We start from the raw sequence: 21,148 nt of genomic DNA, 5'->3' as shown, positions 1-21,148 counted from the left end.
CATTATGAAATAAATTTTTGAAAAATAAGAATTTAAATATTTCATAAAATAAACTTAAAATTCGTTAATTGTTTAGATTCCAACATAGTTTGAAATAGTTGAACAAAAGAGCTTAAAATACTAGCACCCTTCCATCCTATACAGATACAAAATGATATCATTCTGTTCATATTATTTTTTTTGCAATTTATGATTATATTTATCTTACGTATATCTAATGTTGCATTATTCAGTATTGTGAAGAGATAAGTCTTCAAGAAAATAATCTTTGTTTTTATTCTTACTTTGTAATGATATCAGTTGATAAGTAATCGCCAAAAACTAGTTGACTTGATTATACATGAACAAGTAAATCGGTTTGAAACTTGTATTCCTTAGTTCATGATTAAAATGCTTCAAAGAAATGTTAATAAACCACTTAATAGTATTTACGCTTGTACGATAAAGTGTCAGAGATAAAGCCAAGGAAAACTAGGTGAAGAAAGAGAATTTTTGCATACTTGCTTTATATATATAAATAAGAATATTTACAAGAGAAGTCTTAATATTCTTAAAGTATCCTTATTGTTTCTTTCTTATAATTAGTTAAATTTCTAAGATATTAAGTTAAGTTTTCGATAAACTAAAATGTTTCTATTAAACTTACCGATAGAGGCATTTATCTTTGTACTGTGTTGCAACTTAGTAATTTCTAAACAATGGGAAAGTGGTTTGCGTGAAAGATATGACGGATATGGAGAAGATTGGATATTTATGCCAGATGGAAACGGTTTACCTCAAGTAGCAATATTAAAATACGAGGATAATGCGAGAAATATTCTCGATAACAAAAACATTTCTTATATTCTCTACACACGGTATGTTTATCAAATACTTATTTATTGTACAAAATATATCGTTAGGATTTTCTCTATATATTGGGAAATACAATTAAAGGTTTGGTCCAGAAAATGGTACAAAACTTATGATCAATGATACTGCAGGACTTCTCAATTCAGATTTTAAAGCATCACGAAAAACAAAGTTTATAACACATGGATGGAAATCCAGTTCAATGAGTTCCGGTTTTATAGATATGAAGGAAGGTAGTGAATATTTTTGATCATACAATTATATCTTTCTATATAATCGGACAAGTTCTATCTTGATTGCACAGCTTACTTGCAACATGACGATTATAATATAATTCTTGTCGACTGGGAACCTTTAGCAGCAAGTACTTTTTATCTTGGTCCTATGCAAAATACCGTTCGTGTAGGAAAGGATGCTGCTAATTTTATCGATTTTCTGGTCTCAGAAACTGATTTAAAAGCTGAAGATGTTCATTTCCTTGGTATGCATCATCATATGCTTATCAAAAGATGAAAGAAAAAATATTTGAAAAAATCATTTAACGTACATTGCTCTATATTGTCAAATATATCTTAGGACATTCTTTGGGTGCACATGTTGCCGGTAATGTTGGAAGTGCAATAACTTCTGGTAAATTAGGAAGAATTACTGGATTTGACCCAGCTTTGCCCGGATTCCATCTGTTTGCTTCTGATAAGACTCGTTTGGATTTAACTGATGCAACATTTGTTGATGTGATTCATTCTTGTGGTGGTATTTTAGGATATCTGCAACCTGTAGGTAAAGTTGACTTTTATCCAAATGCAGGAACGGCGGTTCAGCCAGGTTGTTGCTGCGTCCCAGAAGTCATGGGTAAGAAATATCTCACGAAGTTAGCATTAAAAGTTTTCAAAATAACACATTTACATCTCTTCTATTTTAGAAGCTTGCAGTCACGGACGATCTTATGTATACTTTACAGAAAGTATTAATTCGAAGACTGGACTTCCTGCTGTAAAATGTGAAAATTGGGATCGTTTTGTAAGTGGTGATTGTATAGATTCTGAGGCAGTTTTAATGGGAGAACACGTAGATAAATCTGCCAGTGGATCTTATTTTCTTAGAACAAGATCTGAGTCGCCTTACGCATATATGCCAGAAATAACTAGTAATGATATTTAAATTTTATTTTTAATGTATTAGGTAAAAACGATTCTTATAATTTTTTAATAATGGTGTCTAATGATTAAGAAAAACATCTATTATTGTCTATTAACTTTTATCTAAGCAATTAAAGCTTGTCTCTTTTTTTTGCTTAACACATTAAATGCCATGCTGATCCCTATAAACCAGTCTTGCAATTAGACTTTTTATTCAGCCCATGTTGGTTACCAATTGGCGACATTTTTATGGTTTTTTAGGACTGACAGATCATTGTAGTCTGAACAGAAAGTTTAATAAAAGAGGCTTGGTGTTTAATCTGTTAATTAGAGAAAATATATATATATAACACTATAATTCTTTATAATTCTAAAAAATATATGAAATATTTGATTTAGTTAAATAAATAATAATTGTATTATGTTACAATAGAGCAACTTTTGTCATTGATAGTTTGGCTTACTTACAATTTCTGATGTAGGAATAATGAAGGCAATTTGTTATGTATCGTTCCATGATAACTAGCTCTAAGAATCACATTTACACATAGGACAGACGTAAATTATTAAATTGGTTTATATAGTAGAGTAGTGACATATTTTTTTCGATAGCGATGCGTGGCGGATAAAACCATAACGCTATCCTTAATACTTAAAGCGTAAAGATGATTTAACATCACGTGATTTGGTTCTGGTAGAAGAGTTGGCTCACACTAAAAAAAATATTTTACAAATTAATATATATTTTCTATGGAGTCTCTTATAAATTAATAAATAATAATTCTTTTATAATTGTTTACCGATAATGGTGTATCCTTATTAAGAATAACTTGCAATAAATGCGGTGGTAGAATTGGTGGTCCAACTACTTTTTCCCATGGTTTATGAGGCGGAATTTCTTGACCATATTCGGTTTGAATACTATTAGAAACACCTTCGCTATCTTTAGCAAGAGCTTGGAAAACTTCAAAGTCTGATTGTTTTACAGATACTAAGTTGTTTTTAGAGCCCATACCGTTGTCAACTATTTTCTAAAAAGATGATTTAATTATTCTGTTAATCATTGTTCTTACAGTAGAAGTAAATTGACATTAATCAGTAGATCTATATCTCACCAAACCAGGATCATGCCTCCATTCTCCATCGACATAAAATTTGTACTGATGTTCTCCTTCTGGTAGATCGATAATAGTAACAAAATCACCATGACTCTTTACCATAGGCAATGTTTTCCATCCAGTGAACGTTCCACTGATGTATACTTGCTTTCCACCGCCTTCCCATTTAAAAACTGTAGGCAATACTTTGCTATCTGCAACCTTTGTTCCTTCGGAAACTGTATTTGATCTTGGACGTGAGCCACCAAAATTATTTCCATCCTGTTGGCTTGTCTGTATAAAAAAGCAAATGTATATCTATTGTCGTAAAAAATGTATGTTGATGATTGTTAAGTACTTTTGTATAATAAGGCTCTTCTTCTTCGTGAGATGACTGGAAAACTAGATTATGAGGCTTTTTGTCAAAAACAAATGCTTGACCTTCCTTCCCAGGAGAGGGTGGTGCGTGTTCTTTACCATGACGATGATCTCTATCCGAATTATGACTTTGACTCACTGTTTGATTACTTCCAGCATTTCCCATTATTGTTTGATAATAACACTAATTCTAGTACAAAAGTAATATTTTCAATAGGTTATGTTTTCGTAATAAAAAGTAATCATGTAGGAATAGAATTTTTGTTTCTTTTTTACTTAGTAAAATATACGAATTTGTTTTTTATACTATTTTGCTATTTATTACATAAATCGGTAATAAAGTGAAAAGTATATTAATATGATTGCATATGTTACAATTTAAGAAGAAGCAATAGGTGAATAGTAGCCAGTATATGTTTCATGGTGACGTTTATAGTTTAGATAATAGGCGGGAAATTTGGATAGAGCTCTTTCATTTTCTAATTGTTTCTCTATTTCTCTCTACGGATTTAAAAATGAAATTTATATTAAATGACATTGTAAAAATTTGACGTTATTAATGTTTGATATTTTAAATATTTTGTATCTACAATTTCTAGATATACAATGTTTTTTTAGGAAGTACCGTTCGATTTATAAGCTAAGGATTATAAATGTTCATGTTTCTCATTTTTCAATAATAATGAACAATTTATTAATTTTTGAATATCAACAATTATTTTTGTATACAATAATTACATGATATTAACATGATGGAATAAAAACTGTCTATATCAACAATTGGTAAGGTAGAAAACAAAACAGATTTGCATTATTTTAAGGATTAGTCCTTTCTCCTGAACGAAAGTTTTATGTAATTGTGAGCATTATGTGCGGGTATAAATGAGAAAGAAAAAAATAAAGAAGCTTCAAGTTCTGTTGATTTAAAAACAGAAAAAATAGATGAGTGCTAAGAGTAAGAAAAGAGATAAGAAAAATAAGGATAATAGGTGTGAATTTTTATGACATCTATTATTCCCTAAAGCTGATGTACTTCAATACATTGACACACACCATATCGTTACCTGAATTTATTTCCTGACAAATAATAACATTCTAAAATAAGATAAAACTGCTAAAAATTAAAAATTGATATTAGAAAATAAGTCGCTTCTAAATCAATTCGAGTTAGGAAAAATAAACTACCGCTTCGTTTATCGTTGGGTTATTCAATAAAATTAATTTTTATTGTAATAATGTAATTATTAGAATATTTACATAACAATTGTAATTATTACATAAATACATAATTAATTGTTTTTTACAATTATGTTTAGATTCTGCTTACAATTTTTAAATAAAAAGAACTAATTGTTTATCAATTTAGAATGAATACTATGACTTTATATCTTTTAACTCATATGTAAGCAATAAATCGATCTTTATGACACGTAAATATCAAAGGGTGGAAAACCATTGACAGAAAACATTTAAAAAGATGATGTCTATATATGAAATAATTAAAACAATATCTGTGTGAGATTTGATAAAATAAATATTATGAGCTTATAATGGGATTTTTAAATTTAAAGAAAAATTCTTTTTTGATTTTTTAAAATCATTGGTATATATAGAAAAGAATTTGTAGATTTTAAGATAATAGTCGATTACAAATTTTTTGTTTTCACATAGTTTTAACGTTAAAAGCTGACAATTATTCGTAGTTCTTCAGTAGCAATTATTGTAATATATACTTTCGATATCCTATTTTATATTTATTTGTTCTTTGGCGGTTGCCTGAGTCTTTCGCTGAAGTTGCAAAAGCGTCGAACGAAAAATTATGCACAATCTTAACTTTATACAATAAAAGCAATAATAGTTTTATTATTTTTAATTATTTTGCGGATTTCGGAATTCTAATTCTTAATCTGGCAACGATCACGGCAAAATCGTTCTAGTCCGTACGAAAGGTAAAATATATTTAACATTCTATATAATTAATATATTCTTTGTCTTGACTTTCGATTTTCGAGTTTGTTAGTTGTATTATTGGCAGTTGCATTATTGTAATTGTAAGAAGAATCTGTTATTACTTTCTATTTGATTCTACGTCTGTAACATTTTTCATTATGTATAAAATTAAGCAAATTTGTCATAGTTTTATTTTTGAAAATGCAATGTTTTAAATAAATATAATGATTATAACATACGAGTAAAATTAATAAAAATTTAACTCGCGTATTTAACTTAATTAATCATAATATAAAAAATATAGCAATGCAAATGGGGCATTCCACGTTAAATCGACCACTTTTGACTCCGATCCCTTTCGATTTAGCTGAAACTCTTTTTTATCATTTTCTACCCCATTGAAAACCTCTCTGAAAATTTTTTCAAATTTTTCTACCAAATTCAAAAAAAGTTAAGAATTTTCCAAAAAATGGCTTTTTTTTTCAAATAGCTGTAACTTTGCCAACAATTGACTTACTGGGACGTTTTTTATTAATTTTTTGTTTTTAAATGTACTCTTTGGAAAAAAATATAAAAAAATATTTGAAGTCAAACCTTAACTTTTTCAAATTTTGGTATTTTTTATTTTTTCGTTTTAAACTTTGGTTCATTCTGAACTTAATTCTGAACTTAATTCTGAACTTCGTCTGATGGGCTGACGTTTCTTTCTATCTTTTTCCTAATTTAATAATTTTCTTTTTTATTTTTTCGCAATTTAATTTTGTTATTGGACTAATTTTGTTAAAGGACTATATAACAATTGTTGACAAAGTTACGAAAGTTACGGCTATTTGAAAAAAGCCATTTTTTGGAAAATTCATAACTTTTCTTGAGTTGGGTAAAAAAATTTGAAAAAATTCTCAGAGAGGTTTTCAATGGGGTAGAAAACGATAAATAAGTTTCAGCTAAATCGAAAGGGGTCGGGGTCAAAAGTGGTCGATTTGACGTGGAATGCCATATATATATATATAAATTAGTTTCTTACCAAAAAATAGTTAAGTATTAAATTACTCGTAGTAAAGTTCCAGAGTATTTGAGGGATATAAATTTCGAATAATAACAAATTCATTATTAACATTTTGAAAGACCATCCTAGGTGGAATAATGATTCCAGCAAAGTACTAAAAATAGATAAAAATGTTAAAGTTCATAAGTTAATTACTATATTTTTATAGAATAATATATAGAAAATATAAAAAATGTTAAATTACCTATAAAGTGGAAACATGTTATAGATAATATTAGAAGTGCAAAACCATACCAGCGTGAATAAATACTTTTGAATTGTTTTTATTTTATTATTTCTTGTATATTCTACTATTTTCGTTAGCTGTAAATAAATGTAATATATTATTGCATATCTTGTACCAAATGAAAACTATAACTTTGTACAAAATTATGAATATATTATACAAACAGATAGAAAAATTATATCGACAGTCTACTGAATACACATGACCCTCAAATGAACAAGATTTTTAAACAAAATTCACATTGCTGAACTGAATTTTTAATCGAAGAACTTATACTTAATGAAATGCTAGCTGCGGTCAGAAAGAAAAAAGAACAACAAATCCCTGGGAATTAACCTAATAGCTTCGGAGTTAATTAAGTACGTGGGTTATAAGCTACCTGAAGGACTATAAAAACTGATCCACATCATCTGGTAGAAAGAGGGCCTGCCGGATGAGCGGAAGCAGTATATCATTGTCTCACCATCAGTGTTTTAAAAGGGTGATAGGACAATATGCGGAAACTATAAAGGCATATCTCTACTTTCATCATGTTATAAGGTTTTATTGAACCTACTATTACAAAGACTAACAACATATGCAGAAATTGTGGATTTCGGCAAAATAGGTTCACGAGCGACCAACTATTCACGGTTGAACAACTGTTAGAGAAAAAATGGGAACTCGGCGAGAGGGTGTATTAACTGTTCATTGACTATAAGAAAACATACGATTCCGTTGAAAGGACCACAATGTACCACATATATTTTTAATGTATCATGCTGGTACTTCATACCAGTTTCTCTTTCAAATATTTTGTTTTCTTCTGTACTGACAGAATCTATTTACACAATTTTCATTTGTGTAAAAAAAAATTCACATGGAATGGATACTCTACGTAAATGGAAAGACAGGTGCATATAAAAAGTATATAAAAAGTAATGAAGTGAAAAATAATACAAATATTCAAATATAATAATATTGTATATTATACTTACATTTAAGAGATGATCATTACAACAAAATACTAATATGTATAATGAACCAATCCTCACTAAATTTATGGCCCATGATATATGCAATAATGCAATATTAATTGTAAGTTTTATAAAAGAATGTATAAATGTTGTTGTGTCTTTCTCAAAGAAATTAGCATAAAACGAAAGCCAAGAAAATGCCAAAGTTAACATGTAAAACCACCAAATATCACTAGTTAATATGTGATGTGATAAATCAATATAGCATAGTTTTATATCCCCAAACCATGGTTTATCCCAGAGAACAATAAGACCATAGATAAATAAACATGTGAGGCAAAAACACCTCCAACTAAAAATAAAACATTATATTAAATATGATTTTAAAATAAATCTACAATATTTATAACTTTTATCTACCTGCTTTGGCTGAATTTATCTAACGTAGATGGTTCGTCTTGAAAAGATCTATAATATAACCACACGCGTACTTGTACTACAGACCACTTCAGTTTTCTAGCTAAGTCTAATATCTTAAAAATAAAATTAATCAATATTAAAATATTCTATGTAGATTGCGTTCAAATCTAATTTTAATGAACAACATTTACCTGTCTCTGATTCTTTATTTTATCAATATAAGCTTTCTCTAAGATTGTATTTTTCGGTACTAATATTGGTTTCCGTATACCGAGCCATTCGCCTATAGGTAGAAAGTAGTATCTGTACGATATTAATATAAAAATATTAGTTTTAAAATATATAGGGTGCAAAGTCTAACCCTACTAAACCCTACTTTAAACCTAAAATCATTTTATATTATAGCAACAGATATTTCAGATGTGATTGAGAACCTTGTTCTGTTTTGGTCTGTCAGTAGTTTTTTATTCGATTCGCATCAGAAATGAAAAGTTAAAGTCAGCATTTTCGTCATGTTTTGTTTTTTTATTATCGTAAGGGTATTAATGTAAGCCAGAAACAAATCATGTATTATTTACGGAGAGGTTGTACTAATTGTAAGTAAACGACAGCCTCAAATTGCTTTTCGAAATTTTGTTCTGGTAATTTTGATTTGAAAGATGCACCACGCTTAGATTATCTATTTCAAGTATATGATGCGGGCAAAATAAAAGAACTGACGAATACCAATTGTCGTATAACTACGCGAGAAACAGCTAAGAATTTTAATTTATCAAATTTAGGAATTCACGATTTTTTAAAACTTCTGGCATTTTAAATAGATATACAAATAATTTTATGAAATATTTAAATCCTTACCTTTTAAGAGTTTGTTGCATGAAGAATAAAATTATGGCCAAAGGAAAAATAATTATTAAACTTTGATTATTTGGGTATTTGACCATCGAATTTACCTTAAATTCATTCCATATTGAATTGGAAGGAAACCATAGGTATCTCGAGCAAAATGTGAACAATACCTCCATTTTAGTTGTAAATATTTAAATAGTTAGTCTGAGGAAGATACAGATAAAATGAACAAAATAATCATTCTATGCAACGTCTTTGGTAATATTCTCCGTCCTATTTGACACTCATTTGTATTTGTTTAGTTTTTGTCTCTTTGTCCTATGTATCGTTTCACCATGTTTATTTGATTTATTAGATTGTTTCTATAAATTGCTATAACATTATATTCAATCGTTTTCAAAATTTAATTATCCGTTATAATTCAGATTCGATAGATTATTATCGTCAAAGATCGTTCAACGTATCAGACACATTCTTAATTGATTTTAATATTAACAAAGTTTCATTTAAAAAATGAAAGTTCTAACGTTTTAATCCATAATTGGAATTTTATGGAAGTTTTATTGTTTATGAATATAATCATTTTCTAATATACTATTTTTTTTGTTTCGAGAATAGCTTTTCCGTAATAATAAAGTTTTTTAAAAGATTCAGAGTTATTCAAAGACTTATTTTATTTTATTAAATATTTTTTTTACAATTTAAAAAATAACAATTCAATTAGAAAATAACGAAAAGAAAATTGGCTGAAAATTTTGGCTGAGTAATGAAGATTTTTCTAATGATGACAAAGTTTTCAATGATAAAGATTATATGAACGATTCTTGAATTTATATTAGTGCTATTAAAAGTCTTATAAAAAGTAAAAGCCTATTGATTAGTAATGAATTTGAATCAAGTCATTAAAAATGTTTTAAAATACGGTCTAAAATAGGAAAAACACAAATGCTTGAACGCTACGTGGAATCTTTGGGAGTGAATGCCGTTATAAAAAGTTGAAAGTATAGCAACGGCTTGAAGTGTTAAATGTTGTTAGAATACATTACAATAAGTTAGAAATATTCTCAAATTTTTAATCATATGATATTATCATGAAGACCGTTTCTTCCAATCTACATGTATTATCTAAATTCCTTGTATCTGAAATAATTATATTGATAAATCATTTTTCTGATATGTATAAATAAAATATTATTTTTTTCTTTGATTGGACATCTTACTAACTTCTAAAATTGACTCCATATACTCCGTAACCTGAATATTTAATAATCGGCATCCTTGGGAAATGTTCTTGAAATATACTCGATTCGAAGGCATGCAAATGCAAACGAGTTTTAGAAGTGAATATAAAACCTATCGATTTTTTTCGTAACTTTATCAATTCCTTTTGCATCTTTAGTTCATTACTGATTCTTGTTGAAGTACTATACATTTTATCGAAATAGAAAGACCAGATATTTATCTTTGTCCCACGTATTAAAATGGTAACGCTTTTTGAATCGTATTTATTTGCATGTTCATTACGATCATGATTACAAATCGATATATTATGTACTTCTCCACCCCATATAGGAATTTGTTTGTTCGGAAACCTATGTTAAAAGATAAATTTGAAAGTTTACAAAAAAAATTAGCTATTAATGAATATAAAATTATAACTAATATTTAATATATTACCAGTTTCTTAAACATTCTCCTAATTCATATTTTAAGGACGATCCGTTAACATTGGTTAACCAAATCATACAACTTTTATTAGGAAGCTGGATATGGTAAAATGGTTCGAATATATTTCTCAGTTGCTCGTTATTATTGAAAGAATCATCGATCATAGAATTTAATTCATTACAATATGTTCCATCTACCGAAGAATTTCTACTAAGAGTAAGCGTAGAAATGTTCATGTCTTGTGTTTTAGGAAAAAACAATCCTACAATGGAATTTGTTTCTTCTATCACAGAATATTTATATATTACTAATGAATAATAATTAAGTGGCAGATACTGGCAATGACATCCTTGAATAAATCAAAATATTTTGAATAATAATATTCTATGAATCTATGTGTATGCTAAATTGAACATACTTTGGGAAGATTTTTCTTCAGTTGCAGTAGTAATGAAAAATATATTAAAAACAATTGGAATGTGACAATATTTTATCATATCTAGTTTTAAAAAATTCCACCTAAGAGGGGGTACCGTTTCCCTTTTTTTTCTTTTAATACACAAAGGACCTCTTGTTGCTTGTTCATAGATTGCTGCTTTATACCAAGAACTATAATTATAAAAAATGAAATAAACTTATGTTAAATTTTTTTCATGCTAATACATTTATCCTACGATCGCTTATATATCATACAATAAGTACAGCTAATTATTAACACATTTCATTATTATTATAAATGTTTTTTTGTTAAATACCGACAAACCACAGCAGCTTTTTGTAGATCTACTTCATTTAAAAAACTAAAAATTATTTGCAAGCAGTCAAAGTCCAATTCTTTCGAAATCATTCTAAGAATATGTAGCGTAGAAGAATATAGTATCTTTAATCGATTTATTTATATTTTATACATTAAAGGGAACCAAAATAATCAGATGTAAGTTCGATTATAATCTGCAATAAAATGATTTTCGAATAAATACGGATCAAATATCAGTACTTTGTATTTACGATAGACACATATACGATAAACAGATATATTTCATAGTTAATCATGGATAAAAACACTTGAATGTCAATGTTAGTACTTACTTATTTTATTCTATTCCTTTTCGACAATATTCCTTCTATTTCCTTTTTTACGAGTCGAATAAATAGTTCGGATCGTTTTTATTTATTAAAAAAAAATATGTAATATATATTACGTCCAACAAGATTTGTGCAGCGACTGACTGTTTCAGTTAATTAAAATCTGTAAGGGTAATTATTTTCTCAGATCACTGTACGAAATAATTCACTTAGAATATATAAATGTGATTTGTCCTATACAAACAACATACTGTGTGTGACTGCTTTCGTAACTGTTATTTTACTTATAATAAATTCAAATTTCCTTCAATATTGGTCTGAACGAATGTTGAACTATTTATGATACCAAACAATGTATATACTCGCATACATAACAGACTCGAATATATTTCGTTCTATATCCATCGATGAAATATAAATACAACATACCTTATGAGAGATTTGTGTTAATTTTTACAAACGATCTCTCTCGTTAAATGTATTATATTATTAATGCTCTAACAACGTATTTTCGCATTAGATTTTCAAATATCTTATCCTGTGTACGACGGTTAAATTTTTATTATTAAAATGTCCTGTACTGCGTGTATTTCCTTTTGCAACGTTCAATATCTTTCTTGTTAAAGGTTAAACACGCACAACACAATGAAATTTGATGCTTGTACCGAAACTTCTATTACGACTTTTACCATGCTCTTACCACATTACCATTTTCTATTATATGATGTCTTTTTTCATACAATTAAATATTGAAACTTATGGTTTATTAGGGGGGAAATTATTGTTATATTATATTAAATATTAATTATTATTATTATATTATACATACTATTTTAGAAAATTATTATTATTGTATTAAATTATATTATTAGAAAATTTTTATTTTTATTTTTATATATTAAAATATATGCACATAATTCCTTTTTCAGTTATTAGGAAGATTTCAATAATAAAAGAAATAGCGATCATTCTTAAAGTTGTATGTTTGTTTTTGGTCTTAAAAGTATTATTATTCGAATAATTATATATATAAATATAATAAGTAGTTGTAAATTAAAATCTCTAGCGACAAAAAAAGTGTTAATTGTTGAACTGAAGTAGATAAAACGATTTAATTTCGACAAGATATGAAAACTTCAAAAGATGATTGTTGTAACAAATTTTAACTACGTTAGGTAAAGTTTTCAACGAAATAGTCAGTGCTTTAAGTTTCATTATACATTTCAACAAGCTTTGCCTATTATTGCAAATTTAATTATATGTTATTATCATAAAGGTTGTCTTTGGTAAAAAATGGAAATTATTTGTTATTTTTGTATAGGATTCTGAAATAATCATATAAGCAATTAATTTTTCTTCGACAATATATAAAAAAAGAATTGTTTTTTCTTTCATAGATCTTTTACTAACCATCTTTATTTCCTCCGTATGCTTCTGAACCAAAATAATTTATTAAAGTCATTTCCGGAAAAAGTTGTTTAAATGTATTTAATTGTAAGTTATATAATTTAGAAATAACTTTAGAAGAGAACATAAAACCAATTGAATGTTTTTTTAACTCTATGTTTACCTTTAAAATTTTGAGTTTATTTTCGATATCTAGTTGAGTATCAATATTGCTATCTATACATATAGAATATGTTTCCATCTCCGTACCATTTATTAAAACAGCTGCGCAATGAGGGTTGTCTTTACATTTACGTGAATTACTCAAATAATTGCATACTGATAAATTAAGTATTTTCCCACCCCACACAGGAATGTTTTTATTTGGAAACCTGTGTAAAAAGATAAATCCAAAGTATTTACATATATGGAATAATAATCTATTTTTTATATTTAACATATTACCATGATTTCAAAGCCATCTCTAGAAACTTTGCAATTGTACAATTACATTCGCAGAAAATAATCAGACAACTCGTTGTAGGACGATTATTATTAAAAAATGGTTCGAATATAGATTTAATTCTTTCGGTGTTAAAAAGAGAACTATCAAACCATATTTTTGCTTCTTCGCAATAGATTTTACCAAAAGGAATAAACTGTTTGAAAGTAACCATAGATATTTGTATATTAGTTTCTTCTGGAAAAAATAAGCTGAAAATGGTTTTCTGACTTTGTATGTTACAAAAGTGCGACATTTCTAATATATAACTATTCAATGACAGATTCTCGCACTGGCAACCTTTAAAAAATTTAAAAAACCTTCCATAAGAATATTCTTTAAATCAATATATAAACAAAATTGAACATACTTGATGATCGTTCTAATTCTACTAAATTAAGAAAGTAAAATATATTTAAAGATGGTTTCTTTCGGCAATATTCTGTTAAATCTTTCTTTATCATTTCGAAATTACTTAAGCTTTTTGTTTCTTTAACGATTCTTATAAAATAGTCTGGACCTCTTGAATTTTTTTCATCGTTTGCTACTTTCAACCATGATCTATAATTATAAAAAAGAATTTAAAAATGTGAGAACATTTTTATCATATAAATATACTAATCGTCCAAACACTCTAATTATATACAAAATCCATTGTTAACTAATAATATATCCTGTTAAAAAATAAATATGCATAATTATATGCATAAATATGCATTGTATTTATACCTCGAAACCTTTGCAATATTATCTAGATTGTTCCAATTTAAATACGAAAAAATCATACGCAAGACATCGTATTGTAGATATCGTTCCATTGAATTAATAATATTTAACGCGTAAAAGAATATAATATTTTTTATGGAGTAATATTCTTTTTACATTTATTAAGGTTGCGTCAGGGTTGCGTCAGGGTTGCGTCAAGGTTGCGTCAAGGTTGCGTCAGAGTTTTCAATAATAATCTACGAAAAAGTTCATAAAGCAAGTAAGTATCAGTAATACATAATTATTATTCTTGATATTTATGCTGACACAAAGCATTTTTTTTTTAAATTTGTACAATTACGAGAAATGATATATATAAAAAAAAAAATTAATTACAAAAATACATGCCGATAAAATTGTATTACAATAAATTTTTCTCAATAACGTTAAATAAGTAGCACTTAACTGTTACAGTTAATTAGACCTTCAAAGGCAATATTCTCTTATGACTACCACATGAAAAAATTAATGCACAGTACATATATTAATAGTAATTTCTATAGAAATTACAATTTTCAACAGCTTCTGTAATTTCTTTTACTTATAAGACCGCACAATATCCTTTCACCTCAAAATAAAAATTCTTATTCACGTAAGACTTTTTGTTTTTCATATAATAAACTGTTTACGTTACAGATATATGAATATATTTCTATGTAAATATTTATATAGTACATGCAAACACGGTACACACAAATAATTTAATTTTATATTTGACCGACAAAATATATCTCTGTGGTTACAAGTATATACAGGGTCTTTCACTTAACTAAACTATCTTAAATATGTTAAAAAATATTCTATTCGAAGGTGCCAATACGGCAATGGGCACAATTTTTTCCTCAAAGTCAGTTTTTTCGAGATTTCAAGGTAATCATATTTTTTTTTAAATGGAACTACATATTTATACTATCACAGTCTTATAGCTTATAAAAAACTGAATCCAACGATGTGTAATATGTTGGCCTTCGAGTGACATTTACTGAGAAAATTATGTAATGTTGTCTCTTGTACATGAGAAGATTTTTTGCTTGTATGAGTGTCTTACGTTGATTTGTATTTGTTCCTTCATTTACCGTCCTCCGAGCTTGTACTGAAGTTATATTACTAACGTTTAAACATTTGACCAGTATTAATATTTCATAAACCAAAAACGCATGAAATACTTGAAAATTTTTGAGATTATTTATTAGAAAATTCGCAAATTTGATGTAAAGGTAATTCGAAGACGCTGAATCGAATGGTGCTTATTTTTTGCAATCGGATGGAGCGTTTTTGAGAAAAAGTGTTGAGTAGGGTTAAGAATCGGATTATTACAGAATCTAGACATTTAATCGAAAAAAAGTTTCAAGCAAAAGTTATAGAGAATTGAAAAATACATAAAAAATGTTGTGAGGTCCATCTTCGTATTTGCAAAAATAAGCAAGAAATATTGGGAATGTGTACTAATTAAACGAAAGGTTTTCTGCTATTCTTGGGTCTCTCGGTCGTGAATACGAATGCGAGTGAGAGGCGAAACTGGTTTTTCTTTCTTTCTATTTTCTCATGCGGTAGCAAGTTTTTTTCGTCTTTGACCATCGAGAGCTTCTGTATATTTATATATATCGGCATATAAACGCGGGGTTTTTAAATCGAATCTTGATGCTTATCGCACGCCGTTTTTTTATTTATTGTCAAAAATAGTGAACCTTGAATAAAAGAAAAACAATATGTCATTCATTTTAACAGAATTATTTGGTCGAGAGTAAAAATAATGAATTAATTTGGTGTCTCAAGAAAAAATTAATTGATATAATTAATTGCTATAAATTATATAAATTATTCTCAATTTTGTTGACTAGCCTAAATGCCTCATATTGAATTTTTTTGTTTCGAAGAATTTAGACTAATTTATTTTATGATCATATCACACCCATCCCATTTTTATTACTTATCGCTCACTCTCACTTTTTTCAAGGTTTTTTTTTATTACGTGGTGAAAGTTTGTGGTTGTTATTACAATTAATAATTTAAACGAAAAAGAAGTGTTGCAATACTTTTTATTTCAGGATTTATAATTACTATCTGAGTTTTTCTTCCATGTAAAGCAGCTCTATTAACAAAACACGTTGATTACAAAACAAGACTCACTCGCTTATCCGACGTCGTCAAAGAAGCAGCTAACAGGCAAGATACTTCGTTATTCATTTTGACACTACCTTTTTCGTTTTACATTTTCTAATTTCTGGCAAATTAATAGTTTCTGAAATAATCAATAAAAGAATGTGAGGTGTATATCCGTTACGTGACAGTAAATAAACTCTCTCGAAAAAAAAGTTCTGTAATTTGAAATATACAATATGTGGATAATTAAATAATGAATGAAGCACGCATTAATAAGGAATAATAATAATTTGTGGAAAATACAAACTATAAACAAACTACGCTTTGTTAAAAATATCAAGAAGTATAAATCAAAAAACTACCATGGGATTGGATTCCTTAATTCCTATGATGTTCGCCGTGGGAATCGGCTTGGTTCCATTTATAGGAATCGAACGATTATTCAACATATATGATAAGTTGGATCCTGAATCCCTTCCAAGAAATATTCGTAAGGTAAATTATTATTATTATGATTATTTTTTACCAAATATAAAAGACAAATTAAATCATTTTTGAAAATGAATTTTTTAGTTAAATACAATGTATGATTTTATCGTTGTGGGTGGTGGAAGTGCTGGAGCAGTAGTTGCTTCGAGGTTGTCCGAGGTATCCAATTGGAGCGTATTGTTGATAGAGGCCGGTGGTAATGAGAACGAGATTACAGATGTTCCAATTTTCGCGTCCTACAGTCAGTTATCGGAATTAGATTGGAAATATAAAACCACTCCGTCAAATTCTTCGGCTTATTGTCTCGCGATGATAGAAAACAAATGTAATTGGCCACGAGGAAAAGTTCTAGGTGGAAGCAGCGTATTAAATACCATGATATATGTGCGTGGAAATAGGTAATTTTAACTTATCACGCTCTATTTTATCATATAACTCTGTTAAATATATAATTAAATACGTAGGATTAGATTTATTAACTCATTTATATTCTTCGAAAAATTGGAAACTTGGCTTATATCATTACCATTTTGTTCATTTTGTATAATGATAGAAATATTTCCAAATGATATAAAAAATACCGAAAACAAACTGACAGAAAAGTTTAGAAAGAATTTATTATATTTATTTAGTTCGATGACTTGGCCTCAATTCAATTGTTGGCCTTACAATGTTTTCTTTAGTTTTGTAAATTAGTTTTCTTGTAACAGCAAACTTCAAGTTATGCATTGTTGATAACATTACACAATCTATAATATAATATTATTTATTTATTTAGTATATCATTATATTAATATTTAATCTATTTGCAGTCATCAGTTTCCACTAATTGCGTGCACGCGTACTGTAACGCTCTAGTGTTTGTTCTTTTGCACAAAATAGGAATGTACATAGTTGCTAGGAAAATTCCGCGCATACGTACAAAGTTGAAAAAAGAATGTTCGTAACGTTCATGTATGATAAATGTGAAACTGGTTTTATTGCGAGCAAAAATAATCAATCTATTCATATATACAGTAAATGATATTTAAAATCGTTAATCGTTACGCTTACTAATGGTAAGTTTTTGCTTGAAAACTATTAATATAGTGTGTTTAGAGGATGAAGGTAATGAACAAATAAATACATTAATATATCTAATTTACACATTTAATAGGTTTAACTTGAAATCTTTTTCTATAAAAAATGAATTAAATGAATATATAATGTACAGAAAACGCCCGTATCTTAGAATCGTGTATGTTGTTAAAGCTGTAAAAAAAACAGAGGGATACCATGTCTAACGATTGGTCATTTTTTGTCTTTACTTTTATTTAAATATTCTTTAGTTTCAGAATATCAGTTTAATACCTATTAAAGTAAGAATAATATAAAGTACATTTATTTAAAAAAATTACATATACTTCGAATATTAAACAATTTCGATCTGAAATTTTATTCAATGGAAATTTTCAACTCGAAATCATCGCTGAGTAAAAACGTTAAAACAAATTTAATATTAGTTTAAAACAATTCTAAATATTAATAAAATATATTATAGTATTAAACATACCTTAAATGATTGTTAATTAGTTGAAGGAAATGCATATTGTAGTCTAAAAGCACGGAATACAAATTCGAATACCGTTCTCTTCGAAATCCACCGTTAGACATTGTTTTCTATAAAAGCTAGTTAAAATTGTTTTATTGATTGTTGTTTGTTTTACTTCCCGAAGATTACATATATATAACGAAAGTAATATGCATAGTAAATGAAATTTATTCTTCTGAAAGTCATATTTTGAGCTATTGCTCTTAATTTTTCGTTTCCTTGCTTAGGAAATGATACCTATTGGATCTTTTTACATTCGTATCCTACATATACTCGTATGTATGCTGCATCGAGTGTAAGAAACGAGGAAAATCGTTTTAAAAATCTCTCGTATTATTACATAATTATTATTATTAACAATACTAATTAATTTTATTCTAGATTAGATTACGACAACTGGGCAAAAATGGGTAACATCGGCTGGAGTTACGAGGAAGTACTTCCTTATTTTCTCAAGTCAGAGGATAACAGAAATCCTTATTTACAGAAGTCACCTTACCATAAAACGAAAGGCTATTTAACTGTACAGGAATTTCCGTGGAAATCGGAAATTGCTATTACCTTTATAAAAGCTGGACAAGAATTAGGTTATGAAAATCGTGACATTAATGGTGAAAATCAAACTGGCTTCATGTTAACGCAGAGTACGATTCGCCGTGGAAGTCGTTGCTCGTCAGCTAAAGCTTTCTTAAGACCGGTGAAGAACAGACCGAATTTGCATATAGCTTTAAATGCTCAAGTATTGAAAGTGCTTTTCAATAACGAAAAACGAGTTACGGGGATAGAATTTCTTCGAGATGGATTAAAACAAATAGTCAAGGTAAAAAAAGAGATCATTTTATCGGCTGGAGCAATTAATTCACCCCAATTACTGATGCTGTCAGGAATAGGACCGAGAGAACATCTCGAGGAATTCGGTATACCGGTAATATCTGATCTGCGAGTTGGTGACAATCTTCAGGACCATGTTGGTCTCGGTGGATTATATTTTACGGTGAACAAATCTGTTACCATAAAACAGTCAAACGTATTATCATTACCATCATTCTTAAATTATTTAACAAAGGAAAACGGGGTTTGGACTACTACTGGAACCGAAGCATTAGCTTTCATTAATTCTAAATACGCTGATTCATTCGATGTTTATCCAGACCTTCAATTTATTTTTTTCCCAACGGGACTGAATAGCTTTAATAAATATTTAAATAAAGTTGTGGGGATTAAAGATATTGTTTATAATACCGTATATAAACAATTAGAGAATATTGAAAATTGGACGATATTGCCACTTTTATTGAAACCAAAAAGTTCCGGATGGATTCGTCTAAAGAGTAGAGATCCTCTGATTCATCCTGACATTAATCCGAATTATTTTGCTCATAAAGAAGATTTAGACGTCTTGATAGATGGTATACAAATTGCTATAGCTCTTTCAAATACAAGTGCATTTCAAAAATTTAATTCAAAACTGCATTCTGTGAAATTGCCTGGTTGTGAACAATTTATTTTTGCTACGTACGAATACTGGGAGTGCGCCTTAAGACACTACACTTTTACAATATATCATCCAGCGGGAACATGCAAAATGGGACCAAAACACGACCCAAAAGCTGTCGTGGATCCAAGATTAAGAGTGTATGGTGTGAAAGGTTTAAGAGTTGTTGATGCATCCATAATGCCTGCCATTACGAATGGAAATATTAATGCACCTGTTATCATGTTCGGCGAAAAAGCTAGTGATATGATAAAAGAGGACTGGCGATAGTAAAAAGAAATTCATTATTTTTACGTGAACTTCAAGATTTTATTTACCATGTTTCGAATTGTCCGATTTTGGTCAAATATGCATCGTTTTGTTCTATAATTTGTTGCCATTTTAAAGGTAGCTTCTTTTCTCCAGATCTGACACCTTCTGATTATTATTTGTTCCGGTCTTTATAAAATTTTTTAGACGGTAAAAGTTTTAGTTCAAATGAGGAGGTCAGAAATTACCTGGATCAGTTTTTTGCCAGCAAAAAACAAAAATCTTATGAGCGTGGAATCATGCTACTGCCAGAAAAATGGCGAAAGGTATTGGACCAGAAAATAGACAATATATATAATTCAATAAAATATTTTTTCACTATAAGAAACTTTCATTCTTTCAATAAATAGTGTTGTAAGTTGTAAGGCCTTGAAAAGATGGTAGTTTGATGGGACCAGATCCAAAGAGTAAGTTGCATAAGAACTTCCCATCCCAAGGCTTAAATGGTGATTATTAAACGAACCTTTTCGTTCTAATTCATAGTATAAAATGGTTAACTGTTGTTGGTAATAGTCTCATGTAGTTGTTGTTTGATCTGTTGCTTAATTGCAATAGATGCATTTCTAAAGTTTATGTGATCCTACTTAACTTAATCAGCGATTAATAAAAAAACTATCGAAACAATCGTCGTAGATCTTAAACTTATTGTGTAATGTTCGTCTGTTTGAGCCAATCGTTTCTGTCTTCTTAGTTTTCGAAATTGTCTAAATATATTTATCTGTTTATCAAATAGCGTTTAAGGTCGCTATCGAGTTTTATTATATATGAATAATTTTCAAATTGATTTATTCTGAATATTTATAAGATGTTTTACAAAACAT

General features: G+C 28.3%; 3 protein-coding genes and 2 long non-coding RNA genes across 6 annotated transcripts; 2 read left to right on the top strand and 3 right to left on the bottom strand.

Annotated features, from left to right (window-relative positions):
- The first annotated feature begins 621 nt into the window (after window positions 1-621).
- Window positions 622-2,026, top strand: LOC106787467 (pancreatic triacylglycerol lipase-like). The gene is made up of 5 exons (XM_014749837.1): window positions 622-857; window positions 937-1,085; window positions 1,157-1,333; window positions 1,429-1,704; window positions 1,775-2,026. The coding sequence occupies exons 1-5, from the start codon at window positions 628-630 to the stop codon at window positions 2,011-2,013; spliced, it is 1,071 nt and encodes a 356-aa protein (XP_014605323.1). The 5' UTR covers window positions 622-627; the 3' UTR covers window positions 2,014-2,026.
- LOC106787466 (5'-AMP-activated protein kinase subunit beta-2-like) lies at window positions 1,758-3,880 on the bottom strand. Of its 2 annotated transcripts, XM_014749834.1 has the most exons (6): window positions 3,842-3,860; window positions 3,447-3,656; window positions 3,107-3,382; window positions 2,792-3,022; window positions 2,460-2,704; window positions 2,049-2,311 (listed from the first exon to the last, which is right to left on the bottom strand). In XM_014749834.1, the coding sequence occupies exons 2-5, from the start codon at window positions 3,630-3,632 to the stop codon at window positions 2,558-2,560; spliced, it is 840 nt and encodes a 279-aa protein (XP_014605320.1). In that variant the 5' UTR covers window positions 3,633-3,656; window positions 3,842-3,860; the 3' UTR covers window positions 2,049-2,311; window positions 2,460-2,557. The 2 variants fall into 2 exon arrangements, with proteins under 2 accessions (XP_014605321.1, XP_014605320.1); XM_014749835.1 differs by lacking the exon at window positions 2,049-2,311 and adding an exon at window positions 1,758-1,843 and having other exon boundaries at window positions 3,447-3,880.
- Window positions 3,881-9,595: 5,715 nt separating this feature from the next.
- On the bottom strand, window positions 9,596-10,499 carry LOC106787433. The gene is made up of 2 exons (XR_001381782.1): window positions 10,158-10,499; window positions 9,596-10,073 (listed from the first exon to the last, which is right to left on the bottom strand). It is a non-coding gene; the product is annotated as an uncharacterized LOC106787433 (long non-coding RNA).
- A 630-nt stretch (window positions 10,500-11,129) lies between these two features.
- On the bottom strand, window positions 11,130-11,958 carry LOC106787437. Its single transcript, XR_001381784.1, has 3 exons — window positions 11,691-11,958; window positions 11,357-11,552; window positions 11,130-11,210 (listed from the first exon to the last, which is right to left on the bottom strand). It is a non-coding gene; the product is annotated as an uncharacterized LOC106787437 (long non-coding RNA).
- A 4,816-nt stretch (window positions 11,959-16,774) lies between these two features.
- Window positions 16,775-21,148, top strand: LOC106787431 (glucose dehydrogenase [FAD, quinone]-like). The gene is made up of 3 exons (XM_014749773.1): window positions 16,775-16,938; window positions 17,017-17,330; window positions 18,905-21,148. The coding sequence occupies exons 1-3, from the start codon at window positions 16,807-16,809 to the stop codon at window positions 20,286-20,288; spliced, it is 1,830 nt and encodes a 609-aa protein (XP_014605259.1). The 5' UTR covers window positions 16,775-16,806; the 3' UTR covers window positions 20,289-21,148.

This window comes from Polistes canadensis, unplaced genomic scaffold, assembly GCF_001313835.1.
Source record: "Polistes canadensis isolate GaletaPanama2010 unplaced genomic scaffold, ASM131383v1 scaffold_101, whole genome shotgun sequence".
NCBI classification, from domain to species: Eukaryota; Metazoa; Arthropoda; class Insecta; order Hymenoptera; family Vespidae; genus Polistes; species Polistes canadensis.
Note: the sequence above shows the minus strand (reverse complement) of the source record. Positions and strands in the feature narration are given on the sequence as shown.